Source organism: Drosophila subpulchrella, chromosome 2R (assembly GCF_014743375.2).
Source record: "Drosophila subpulchrella strain 33 F10 #4 breed RU33 chromosome 2R, RU_Dsub_v1.1 Primary Assembly, whole genome shotgun sequence".
In the NCBI taxonomy this organism is placed as follows: Eukaryota; Metazoa; Arthropoda; class Insecta; order Diptera; family Drosophilidae; genus Drosophila; species Drosophila subpulchrella.
In genome coordinates this window covers 2,205,362-2,219,173 of record NC_050611.1, presented here as the reverse complement: position 1 = coordinate 2,219,173, position 13,812 = coordinate 2,205,362, and the positions used below count along the sequence as shown (strand labels likewise).

At 43.1% G+C, this 13,812-nt stretch overlaps 1 protein-coding gene across 12 annotated transcripts in view; it reads right to left on the bottom strand.

Moving 5' to 3' along the window:
- The window catches only part of LOC119551861 (ryanodine receptor), a 29,762-nt gene extending 19,985 nt beyond the window's left edge, over window positions 1-9,777 (bottom strand). For 5 of the 12 annotated variants that reach the window (XM_037861443.1, XM_037861447.1, XM_037861439.1 and 2 more), the window contains exons 1-8: window positions 9,693-9,777; window positions 7,116-7,283; window positions 3,822-4,025; window positions 2,723-2,800; window positions 2,274-2,662; window positions 1,683-2,207; window positions 1,501-1,625; window positions 19-1,441 (exon numbers count right to left, since the gene is read on the bottom strand). In XM_037861443.1, the coding sequence (XP_037717371.1) occupies window positions 19-1,441; window positions 1,501-1,625; window positions 1,683-2,207; window positions 2,274-2,662; window positions 2,723-2,800; window positions 3,822-4,025; window positions 7,116-7,169 (2,798 nt within the window). In that variant the 5' untranslated portion in view covers window positions 7,170-7,283; window positions 9,693-9,777. Of the gene's footprint in view, window positions 1-18; window positions 1,442-1,500; window positions 1,626-1,682; window positions 2,208-2,273; window positions 2,663-2,722; window positions 2,801-3,518; window positions 3,531-3,821; window positions 4,026-7,115; window positions 7,284-9,692 lie in introns of all 12 variants that reach the window. The other 7 variants (XM_037861444.1, XM_037861449.1, XM_037861451.1 and 4 more) reach the window with 2 other exon arrangements.
- Window positions 9,778-13,812: the final 4,035 nt, after the last annotated feature.

Genomic DNA, 13,812 nt, shown 5'->3' with positions numbered 1-13,812 from the left:
GATAGATGATCCACTTACTTGAGCGTTTGTACAGCCAGTTGATTGTCGTATCGCTTTTCCGCTGCCGGTAACTTCTCGAAATGGGTGAGGCAGGGATGGATGCGGTGGTAGTCATCGCGGTGCTCGCCCCACGACCAGCCCGCCTCAATCTTGTTTAGAGCCCACATCTCGTGAATATTCTCCGCCAGTTTCTCCTTGATTTGGTCCACAGAACTGGGCAGTGAGACACCCGTCGTATCAACGGGCTTTGGAACAAAAGCATTGTCGTCCTCGATAAGCCATGGTCCGGCCAACACGTTCTTGCTGAGATTACCGAAGTAGAAGCAGGGATCCAGACTGAGGATCTGCTGCGGCATGAGGCACTGCACCAGGGCAGAAAAGCCCATGGGCGGGGCAAACTTCAAACGACCATGATCTCCTCCGAAAAGGAAGCGACAGCTTAGTTTCGAGGAGCAGCTCATCACGGGGAAAAACATTCCGTCCAGGTTAAAGTCGCGGAAGCTACCCCGCACCTTCACTCCGTTAAAGGTGAACGTGATGATGGGCACTGAGAGATCGATGGCCACTCCAATGACATCGCCCTTGCGGATGAAGGGCTCCTCGGGCAGCGCATCCAAGACTGCGGTCCTGCGACCTCCGGTCCATAAATAGGCGCCATCAAATCCGAAGGAGTACAGGTCATCGCCCACTCCGTTGCCACCCCACTTCTTTCCGCCACCCGGATAAGGAACATAGCCGGAGGTGTTGGCCCAGCCGATGCGCAGGTGGGGCATCATGTGCGTCGTCTGTTCGATGTGGTCCATGGTCACCTCAAAGTACCACTTCTGGTACATGGAAGAGCCGTCCACGCGGCCCACAAAGATGTTCGGTCGGATGCTGGCCACATGGTCCACCAGGAGCGTCTGCAGTAGCAGATTCTTGCCCGGCAGCAGGAAGTCGCAGATGTTATTCTGCGAAGAACGCACCGCCACTCCGTTACCCACGCACAGGGAACAGAGAACGTCCAGGACTTTGGGGTCCCGGCCGTGCTTCTCCAGCAGCGAGATGATCACCTTGATGTGCTCATCCCGCATCATGTTCAGGGCCTCGGGCGAATCGATGAGCACGCAGTGTAGTACGTCCAACATGCCGGAACCCTCGCTGGAGGCCTGGGATCCCAGACGCGAGAACAGCCAGTTTAGGCGGTTGCTGTTCGCGAACTGGGCGCAATTCGTGTGGTTGCCCTTAATGATGGCGGCCAGCAGTTGGTACAGATAGGTTGAGATGAGGTCCCAGCTCTGGCCGGTCTCGTCGCCGGCCAGGAAGCTGGCGAGGAAGCCCTGCGAGGTGATTATGTTGATCTTGTCGATGGCCTCCAGGATCAGGTTGAGCACGCCCTCCTCCTGGAATAGATCCTGTCGGTTGCGCAGGGCACGGAAGCGGTTCTGTTTCTCCTCGTGTTCTGGGGGTTACAACAGGACTTTAGTGGTTCAGATAATGATATACTCCACATAGCCTTACCCATATCATCTTCGGGTTGCGAGAAGTAGTTAATCAAATCCTCCAGGCACATGACCATCTCGTTGAGGTTGACCTTCTGGAAGAAAATGGAGTGTCGGCGATTGGACTGTAGGGTTTCCAAGGCCCTAAAACACAATTGGGATTAGATAAGATCTTAGAGGAGAAGCTAAGAGGAGACCTACGTGATAAATTGGGTGAAGAGGCTGCTGCACTTGCGGATGACACGCGCCGTCTTGGACTCCTCCTCCTGGGAGCGCGAGAAGTCGAGGCAATCGTCCATCTTGCCCTCCTCGTGCAGGATGGCCTGCTTCTCCTCCACCTTGCCCACGCCCTTCTTCTTCGTCTCGTAGCTCTTGTAGCTGAGCCACAAGCTCGTCTCGCAGTGCTGGACGATGACGGTGGTGTCGCCGTACTTGATGATCGGCGAGCCGATCACTTCCAGGTCCTTGTCCTCCAGCACCTTCTTCTCGTCGTCCTTTTCCTGCCGCAGGCAGAAAGTCGTCGTGGCAATCGAAGCCTCCTCCTTCTTCACCAGAATCAGCTCGTTGCTGTCGTTGACGCCCAAGTAGCGTCCGGTGGTAATGTGCCGGATGCGCATTGGATGGTACCAGTTGATGAAGCCACCGGTCCACTTGGTGCGTGCGAGTTCCAGGCGCCACAGGGATCTCGCCTGGGCCATGACCACGCCGCCCTCGTAAATAACAATACTGCAAGGGAGGATTGACATGGGATTTAGGCAACGTTAGGTGGGGATTTCAAGGGGATGCACTCACTTTTGACCCGCCTCACGACCCCAGGTGCTGGGTATGGTCAGGCACTCGTCGCCGCCGTGGAAGAAGCGCAGCACATCGCCGCCAAAGACGTAGCCCACGTACTTCATCCTGGAAATGCCCGTGCCGTAGGGCTGCACGGACCAGTGGGTCACATGGAAGCTGGCGTTCACAATCGACTGCTCGTTCTCCTTGGTGGTGTGCAGATACCTCTCGGTGGCCACCGAGACCAGGATCAGGTCGTCTCCGACGCGCACCTTCTCGCCCTCGGAACGCTGTTTGCTCGCCGGATGAACTGTCCACCAACAAGCCTCTCCCTGGCTGTGCTCCTGCAGACCCACGTCGAAGGACAGCTTGTCGTTCGACGAGGATGTCGACAGACATGCCAAGTACTGAAATAATTAAGATTCATTAGATTTTAACTTGGCGAGCAAGTTAAAGCGAACACTCACCATATCACTGTTGTGATGTCGGAGCAAAATGGCATTGCCGTAGAGCAATGTCCTATGTCCCGATCCGGTGCCTTTGCCCTAGGAATTATCGGGAAACCATTAGAAACTGTTAGCTGTGTCTGCAGACAGCTAACTAAAGGGGTTGGTGAGACTACAATCTACTAACTACTGCATAACAGTGGGAAAAGTTACGTATTTACGGAGTTAGGATGCAAAATGTTTGTGGTTTCTGGTGGTTAGATCTATAGAGTACAGCCAAACAGAGAAGAAACTTGGGAAGATGTATATGGAAATATTACCATTTCTAAATTAATATCATTATTATTTGGAAAACCAAGTGTTAGCGCATGTCTTTTGAAAGATGAGAAATGGAAATCAAACTTTATATATATTTATATAAAACAGTTTAAAAAATATTTTGATACTGGTATGATATCATTGAAAATTTAAAAGTATTTTATTCAGCTATGATTTCTTCTCTGTACAGGAAAGGGATACGGAATCCCCTTGACCCTAGACCACGTGCATTCGATTTTAATCACTGCTGAGTTAAGAGCTTTAATAACCACGCTTTAGGCCTGGCTTTACGCCATTCGAATCCCTGTTTGGGGAAGTTACTGAGCTAAAAGCTCTGTTTTAGGGAGTTACTCCCGCGGACATGTGATAAAGAAAGCGATAGCAGAGCGAGAAAGAACAAGCGCTACTTTACACAGACAGAGTGAGACAGATAGAGAGTACAAAAGAAAGAAGAGAAGCGCGATACGAGTAAAGAAGAAGAATTGAACTTTATACTTACAAGTCGACTATCCTGTTTTGTGGGTATTTAGAACAATTTTGAAAAATAACGAAAAATTGAAAGGTTACAAATGTGTAGAAGAGAAGAGATACGGGAAGAGCAGAAACAGAGAGCATGCAGAGACCTAAGTAGCTGGGGGAATAATATAATATCATCGTAATGCTCATGGGACATCGAAGCGACATGGATCACAACATAAAAGGGGCGGACAGATTACTGAACGGTATGAATGCTCGGGATTCCCTTGGTTCGAAATGAGAGAGACATATATCCGTGTGGCCGGATTCGAATGGCTATACTTACAGTCTCGGATCCGGCCGCCGTCACCAACTCCTGCAAAGCTCGCACCGACAGCGCCTGCTCGATGACGAACACACACTGCGACAGATCCGGCGGTACGTTCTTGTCGGCAATGTTCTCAAGGAAACAGTGCCGGTTACCAAATCCTTCGGCGGCCAAGCAGACACGCTCCCCCGTCGCCGTGCAGGAGAGCGTGACCATGTCCTCCTACAATGGCACACGGAATAGAATGGCATTAGATGGGGTCAATAAGTATATTGATTAAGATGTTTTTTAATTTATCTGGTAAAAATGTAATTACTTTTTTAAGTAACTTTTATATTGATCCTGTGGGTCTGATAAATATCTTTAAGTTTGTATATTAGTTAGAAAAGAAAGAAAGCTGTACGCAAACAAATATTCTTTGGTATTCTTCATTTAGACAAAGGTATTTTAAAAGAATTCTAAAGCCCTATTTTCTTATCCCTGTTTATATAATTTATATTTGAAAAGAATATGTGTTCTCTTTCGATTATTCCTTCCAAGCTTAATATCCGTTATATAACGATTTTAGTAAGAATATTTGTATACTTTGGATTTAAAAAACTATTAGGTTCCTTAGAAACCATTAGACTCTTAGAATTACTTGATGTCGATATTTGAAGATTTAGTGTTTCTCCCATATCGCGATAACTTCTAAACCATATATTGGAATATTTTTATACCCGTTACTCTAAGAGTAGAGTGCCACGCCCAAAGCGGTGGCTTCTACATTTTAATTTCTATAATAATGCTAGAATTGCTCTCGTCAATACCTATCAATTGTCTCAAAAAAATATTGTCCACTCTACGCCTACCAACTTAAAAAAATCGTCCGTATTAAGTTATTTCGGAAACTATAATCGCTAGGAAGTTGGGATTAAGCATGTAGATTCTAGAGATTCTTGCCCATACCGTCCAAAACTGTGGCGTCCACATTTTCACAGATTTAAGTTTGAGGCACTCGACTATAGTTCTCTTGTTTTCATTAACAAATAGAATGTTTGACGTCGGGGTATTGTTTGGAAATATCTCAAGATCGAGATCCATTTTTTGTCCTTATGCTTAAATTATGCACTATATGGCGATAAACTTGTAAAACTTTATCAACCTTAGTTTTGAAATGCAAGTTGAGTTGACAGCTCTAAAGTTAAACAGATCGTTTGGCAAAAACTCGAGACCGATATCCAGAAAATATAATATAGCCCTTTGATCGTTTATCTTATTTCTTCTTGTGCAACGAGCTTAGCAGTGAGTTAAGGAATTGGAGAAGAGTTTGGGCAACAATTAAGTCGTTAAGAGGCCCAAAGTTGTGCTGCAATTTTAATGAGACTTTGGCAACAATTCCGACCGGCAAGCCACCGCAATACCAATTGGCATTTGCCGACACATTCGACTCCCCAGACCCATCTGCATCCTTGTGGCCCGGGAGCATCAAGCAGGGCGATGCACACGCAAATTGAGGGAATTGTTACAAGGCACTAAATGTGCAAATGAACGGCCGGTGGGTGGTGGGTGGTGTGTGGCGGTCGGGTGTCCACACCCATTTCCCCTGTCCCCTCGGCCAGGGCGATGTGATTTTGGGCCGGTGATGTTGTGTGTAGTCCAAGTTAAATGAACGGTAATGGATTTCGAATCGAGCAATTTGCATAATTTAAATGCGAATGAAGTGCCGAGTCCTGACGCAGCAGCATCATTGTCTCTGGACCCATCTATTTTAAATTTAAGCCCGACCGCATTCCGGTTTTTGGCATCCGAAAACTGCACTGCTCAATGACTCGATTTGCATTTGACTTCATTTCGATAAATGTTTTTGCAAACTTGCACTTTTCGGTTCACCCGCTTGTCAACTGTAAAGTTTCCAGGAGTTTTCCAGGAGTGGGGGCAAATAAGCGTAATTTGACATCAGTTCAAGGGCGGCAAAGGGACTTCCCCGGGGACCTGGAGTCCTGTGTCTCTGCCGGGTCTTCTATATTTATTGAATTTCTGCTGTGGTGAGTGGGAAAAAGGGCCTGCGGGCTCACAAAGTGATACAGGCGGCCACGGATGCCCGTGTGGGTGCGATGGGTAAACTCAACTTTTGCCCTCAAACGTATTTATTTATTGCGGCAAGGTGTCGTTGCCGCTGACCTCGCTGACCCCCAGTGCGGGTGGAGCCCTTGGGCCAGGAGGTGTGGCACGTGGGCGTGAGGAAAAGGAAGCAACACTATTTACTTATACCCCATAATGGCTGTCATTTGGCGCACCAGCTGTGGGCATTGATATATGGCGGCATTTGTCAGCTGACGATGTGTTCATCGAGGAATGCCCCCTCCTCCCACCAAACCAGCCGGCTATGTAAAGTGGAATCAGACGAAAAGCTAAAGCCCCTGGTGGCCGTGATTGAATTTGTGACTCGAGCTTTGTATTTATTGTATGCCATAAACAAAAGTTAGGGGCGCCTATAAATATGCATTACATATACAGGGGAAACGGAGCAGGACATCTTTTATGGATTGCCGGATATTTTATGACACCAATTGTGAAAAATCCCCATGGATTTTATTGAGTGGACGTAATTGATTTTAGATGATCTGGCGTTGTCAGTGGATGCAGGGCACACTCATATTTCAAATAGCTCTGTTCTCTTAAAATTGCCAACAAATTTAATTCGCTCTAGAATTCATTTATACCTATATTCTCTTTAGTTCAATCTCAAAAGTTTCCCATTGAACTCGTAAAGTAGTTCAAAATCGAATAGAACAACGGAATTAAGCTATGCATCTGATTTGAAAATGTTCTTAAAAATATAACAACATTTTAAGTTAAAAATCTTTTCAATATGCTGATTCAAGCTGAATTTGCGGTATTTATATTCTTTATCTCTACAACTAAACTACTAGTCCAGTCAGTGATCTATACCTATCAAAAAGTTGTTAAGTAAACTCAATTTAACTTTTCTATTCTCACCATTTGGTTCTGGTATTGAAAACATTGAACTCAAACTGTAATTACACCGGTTTTAAGAACGAATGTTCTCAATTCAAGAACGATGTACTTAAAACATTCATCCTGTGTGGCAAGTTCTTATATTCGATCCACAAATAGAGTATATAATATTATTTTTCAAGAATGTGCTTATAGTATTTCAATATATTTATAAAACGGGTATTTTTTTCCAATTAGGGATATGAAAATGGAAAAAATTAAGGTATAGTTTGAAACTATTTATGCTTGATTTTTCCTGATTTCATCAGGGCACTTTTTCAAATGTGACAGTTATGATGCCCCTGTACTTACCGTTCTCAGGAATGAAACATCATCCTGCTCGGAGCCTCCCTCCGCCTCAGCCATTTCGTTTGGTTAGCGCAACGACCGCAGCGCCTCCAAATCGGAATTTATATCGCAGCAGTGCTTGGATTTCAATTGTTCTGGGATTTCCCTCGGTCACCCGAATCGGTTTATTTCCTTCGAAAGATTGGGAATGTGTTTACGGTTAGCATTGGCTTGTTTACACTTGTCGCGGGTGGGAAAGATTCTCGGCGAGGGTTTCTTAATGGGCGGACAGAAATCGAGTGGCACGAACTTTTTGTTTATATTTTGGGAATCCCCCTTCCGCTCGCTCTTAACCAACACGAACACAGGCACCCACACACGGACCAACGGAGAGTGGAGAAAGCGCTTTCTCTCTCCTCTCTCGTTCGGCTTTTTGTTTTGCTCTCGCTGTGCGAACAGCTGATTCACTCGGCTCTGCGGTTATTTTCGCCTTTGCTTTGCTCTCCGCATTTCGTGTGTCACTTGCCAAATTCGCCGCGACTTTTCGCTTGTTTTTTACACTTGTAATTATTTAGGAATTTGTGTAGACATGTGGTATATATACATATTACTATCGGGCAAGAGGCCAAATAAATGAAGCGAATTGTCGAACTATATAAGAATCCTTATCAAAGGGTTCAAAGTAATGTTACATGCAGTGCTGCCATTAAAAAAGGACAGACGTGAAATATAATCGAATCAAAGAACAACTTATTTTTAAAAAAGTACTGAAAGCTTATAAAGGGACACGTATCTCAAAATCTAAACTTCGACTGAATTTTTCTGGCTATATCTTTAAAAAAAAAAGAAGATCTGTCCTGAAAAGCCTAGAAATGGCAGCTCTGGTCACATAATCATTTAAGGGCACTCACTTACTATTTGGCATTATTAGGTCTCTCAATTAGTAAATCCATTTTCTAAAATAATAAGTTAATTAACAGGTCTAATAAATTATATCGGTCTAGACTCCCATAACTAAGAAAATCTTCTACAATTATTAAGATTTCATATTCTGTAAAAGCTTCAAACTTGAATTTATAATCTTTTCGCTGGAAAACCTTTTTAAAAGATGTTTTACAAAAGAATGGATATTAAGATTTCAAAGAATGTAATTACGTTTAAAATATGAGCTAAATTGCCTAAACTAAAACTGTCTAACATCTTGTAAACAACACAAAAAAATTCAAACCAAAACGTTAAATGAGTAATTATTTTCTTTTGAAAAGTTATTCCTTAATTAGACTTCCTTAAAAAGAACTAGAATTTTTGGTTTGAAATTTTAATATTTAACATGTGTTCTTAACATAATATATTCAAAAGTTTGTTCAGAAATCCGAAAAATATTGTTCAAGCTTTGTAAACGTATATTTAGAAGATGGTAATTAGAGGATAGTTCAAAAAATCGCCAGATTGCAATTAGGTTAGTATGATCTCAATGAAGGAAACCTTACGGTTCAATACGTATGCGAACAAATTAAGATCGGCAACATTGTGAATCAAAAACTGTGCCGTGTGAAACACATATTTATCGTTTTCACCGGCAATCAAAATAATTAAGTGTTTCGGATTCGGCTAATCAAATCTATTCCTAATTTCCGCCTCTTGGCGTGGGATTTTCATTGGGTGTCTAGTATGTTTCTGGGCAAGTGCCAACGTTACTTTGTCGACATGGCGTGCTCGACAAACTGGCAAACACACGCTATATATTTAGTGGTCGCACTTATATTTAGTCGGTGTATTTGTGGATTTATGTGCAACATGTTGCCATTCGTATATAGAGATTTCCCGAGAGTCCCGACGACGACTTCTAATTAATTGCTCGCTGGTGCGTGGGATGCGTTTATCCTTGGGCAAGGACTTTTCCCATTTTTCACTGATTTCACTGGCGGCGGTCTGTCTGCGAGGCGAGAGATTCGGGATATGGATAGGCGGCCATCGGTAATCCAAGGGTCCGATGGCACGCAATGCCGACCTCCGCCCTCGCCATTTTGTTGAACCGGCAGCACCCGCACAAAAACGCACATATCTTTGGGATTGCTGTGGGTATATGTAGTACACCCGGCACACCACGGGGGATTGTTCATTAGAAAGGTGTTTTTCTTTTTGTCGAACTGAACTGAACCGAACGGAAGATCTTAGTTTTTGAAAACCTCTGGCAATTCGTTGGCTTTCAGCGGTGTCGTGTGTTTATTTTTGGTCTCCACCGCCACCCGAAGACGACCCGAAGACGCGGAGCCGTTGCCGAAGGCGCACACATGTCCAAAAATATCACACGCAAAGGCCTGGGCAGCGCACAAAACTAGAGCACTTTCCGAATTTTTCATCAAATTTTCATATTTTACTTATTCGAATCGTTGGAATTATAATTGCAAATCTTATGCAACGCGCACACCACTGCGATTTTCGCCCTGGAGCCCAACTCCGACACGTGCTCGACGGAGGCGCGTGGAAATGGCGAGTCCGCCATGGATTTTCCACGTTTTCCACCCATTTCACGGGTCCGCCGCACATATAGATTCTATACTCGATGCTGGTGGGCCAGCAGAAGCACGGCGAACTTACTTTTCGTGTCGATATTACTCTCTAGACTGACGACGAGCCCCGTCGGCGGCGACTACGAGTGCAGAATGATGAGCGATGGGCGGCGAGCAGCGAGAATTGCCGCTCGGCGAGCACCAAAAGCACTGCGGTACGCAATACGCAGCAGCCGGCACAGTGGTCGGAGAACAAGGAAAACGGGTTATCCATCGGGGGACTTAGATGGTTTGTCAGTTTTATATGGAAGAAAACCCATAATATCTTCGTTATAAGAAAATATTTAAGTAAATAAGTTTAGAAAATAATATAATAGTTTATTTATTTATTTATATAACGCTAGCAATGGCTATAAACATATTATTACGAAATAATACAATAATAACTAGACTTCGGATTATATGCAAAATCATATTTTAAACGGCTGCTCGAAATCAATTTTCGATTGGACAGCAATTCGTTGTTTTTGCATATTCGACATATCTTGCTATTAAGAACATATCCAAAGTAATAATTAATAACATACAATTTCATTTGGTCAAATTGCCAGGTTTCGAAGAACCTAAAATTAAGATATTTTCTTATATTATTTTCCACTTAACTTTTTAAAATAATTTAACTAACAGATTTTGTAAATATTTGTGTAGCGTTTATTCATTGGCCTTATAATTTAATATCAATATAATATCAATCACTAAAAATATTGTTATTATGGTTTCAAAATTAAAAGACACACCGTATAAAGTTTAAATTTTAATACACTTATAAAATTGTTTTATAAATCTGAATATCTAATTAATATTGTGCACACAAAAATGTATGAGTATAATATTATATACTTCTAATCTATCCAGTATTTTTAATAGTTTTTTTTTTTATTTTTAAAATGTACATCGTTATTCGTACTAGACTTCTTCAATCTCATTGGGGTAGTTTAAAAATACACCTTCACACCAAAAGTGCTTAATAGTGAAGTAGTTGGGGATACAGATTTTATGGCTATTCCAATTTGAGGACACTGTGCGGCGATTCTAGCCCGAGGCGACTCTCGCCGGCTGGCCGTGCTCGCCTACATATTTCGCCTCGCCTCGCCGCTTGTTGCTTGTTTGGCCGACATCCTTTCCTTTCTCGCTCTGATTGCTGCTCTTTGGGCCTGGCTATTTAAATCAGCTGTTTGGCAATTTGGCTCGGGGAAATGCCGCGAACATGAGTCTGGGGCACACGGGGAAAACAAATAAAAACATTCCGTGCGCGAATCTTAAAAGGTTTTCGATATTTCTTGTGTAATTGCCAACGCCTGTATGTATGTAGGTATGTTTCACTTGTTTTATTTTATTTTTTGAGTGCCTGCCAAGACGCCGCGACGTTTGCTCATTATGATGCTGTAATAGACGTGGTAAAAATAAATCATATGTGGCCACCGACAGGCGGCCAAATATATCTATTCATTCAACTTGAACTTGTCAGGCTGTTAATGAATGAAATCATATTTTGCAGTCGCATTCGTTGGCGCTCTTCATGGGCCCCTTCTTGCTAACTGAGTCAGCACCATTGGCTTGGATGCGATGCGTTCAGGCGGAACAACTTGAGATATTTTCTATTTAGACGGGCTGTGAATGGGCCAAAGGGTGAACTGCAGCGGGGATGGGCCCGTCGAGGGTTTTCCCATACGAACAATGCGGCGTATGCGTAATTTGAATTATTGCGCTTTTCATTGCGATTCCCTACGAGCGTTTTGCCAACAAGGCCAACATGCACTACACAGGAAAATAAAATCGGAAACTTTTTATAGTCGCCGGTGACACACTGACACCCACATTATAAATATCTGCACAAAATTTTAATCGAAAATAAATTTGTCAGAATTGGTTAGCAAACCAGACCTTTTAGATAATTTATCCTCTCATGCACAGGCATATTTCCGTTTTACTCATGAATTAAAGCTTATTAAGTTTGAATTAAGTTTGGAAAAACAGCACATATGTACCTTATATCTACACACATTTTATTAGCGAACGGAATTTTCGGGCCTTAGGTCATACATCATTTGTGCAAATTGAATGGGAAAATAATTTATGAAAGTTTTGAAAAATATTCTATTTAATAAACATGCATTTTCATTTACACTGAAATAATAAGCATTCAAGTGAAAAGAAACATGAGAATTGAAAAAAAGTAAAATAAATTTGTATAATTGTGCAAAATATATATATTTTGTTTTTAACGCATTTATTTAAACACATTTTTTTGTTAAAACTATTTGTAGCGATTTAAACTGAGATAAAAAACCTTTTTTGAAAAACGGATACACTGAGGAATCTTGTGATTTAAAATGGTCCAGAAAAGTTGATTATATTTTACTGTGCATGTGGAGGGCTGTTCATGTGGGCATTATTTTCCCACACAAATTAGCCAAGTGTGAGGCTGCACTGTGGGGCTGCAGGGCAGCGATAAACTCCATTGCTTCGAAATTAATTCTGCGCAAAACAATGAGCCCGGCAAAGAAATCGGGTCCTTCTGGTCGCCTGAACTCACTGTCGTTGCAGCCGAGGGGATGTTGTTGATTCCGGGCTGCATATGCGTGTCAGGACCTCCTCCTCCTCCTGGGAACCGAGAGCTAAGGATCCACATTATTGTGCAGGCAGGCGGAAAAGGAGGAGAACCCAAACTTATAATCGGCTCTTTCTCTATCTGTTTGTGTTTTGGGTCGGTTGGCCACAATTCATTACCGAGGAGGGTCTGCGGTTCCCAGGGAGAAGCCATTGCGGTGGCTCTGAGAACGGTTTGCCTATGCGTGCGGCCTCTTTGATTGTCAGCCGGCAATTTCGCCAAAGGCATAATTGCTATCTATGCCCATTATTGTGGTACCCACAGCTGTCCCCGCTGGTTCCCATCCCATTCCGCCTCCTGGAATATGCTAAAATGCTAAATTTAATGATGGAATTTCTCGAGAGGCTCATGTTGCACACGGGCCCGGTCAAGTTTCGTCCCTGATAATTTGCAAATCCTTGCGTCAATGGCCATGACAATGATTATGCCGACGAGAAACTTTTCGGTCGTCATTGTTTCCTTAGTGACTTTGTACCTCGAGCCCAACTCCGCACTTGCAGCACTCAGCCCGCCTTAGCGCTTTCTTTTCTGCCCAAAAAGTTTACCAAACAAAACTTTTCCATTTACTCGGCCAGATGAACTGTGCGAGTACTTGTGACGTGCATTTCCACGCTGTCGCCACTGAGGTTTGTTCCTTTTGACGGCTCCGGTGGCCGCCAAAAAAGCGGTAGACAAAAAGGCCAAAAGGTCGGGAGGGGGCGGCGTTGTCACCTGCATTACAATGAAGTCTACCAGCGGCGGAGTTACAATTCAAAACCGATACTGGGATACCCTGCTTTCAAGGGTTTCTATACTTCAGATTCATAATGCATTTAAGAGCCTGATACTAAGTTCTTCGTTATAGTGATTTCTATATTAATTAAAATCTACTAAAATGATTTATTTTATAAAATGTGACCCTATACATGTAATATTTAAAATAAATATTAAGTCTTACAGGACTCAACAGATTTTTTAATAAAAAATGCTAAGAATAATAAATAAACATAAAAAAGGCACCCTTTGTATTCCTGAAAATGAGTTCCTCAGTAAGATTTATAGGATTTCTTATTTTGATCTGTAATTATCCCCTAACAGTGACTTCCTATGAAACTATAAGGGCAAGCTACCTTTAGAATTCACCCCTTCACTAACTATGCTGCTATATACGAATTTATAAATTTTTGTTCTCTAAAAACTGTTTGAAGTATTTTAGAACCGCTTTATCGACGACATTGACATAACCCCCACCGAGAACCCTGCGAATAGATATGTTTTTTTTGTGGGTCGCTGTCAGTTTCAAATTCGAAATCAAATTAAAGTTTAACCTTCAGTTCTCCCCTGTGGTGGTATGTGTATGTTGTCCAGCTATATTCGGGATTCTTTTATTATTTTAGATCCATCCTTTCCCTCAGCTCGTTAGGGAAAATCGAGTGCTCCGCCGGCTGACAGTCGCCGAGTTACGGTGCGAGAAAGTTTCGTCCTGGCAGCTCCGCCCGTACTTACTTGCCCCATCCGGCCATTAATTGAAGGCCCATCATGGCCAGGCTTCACTTGT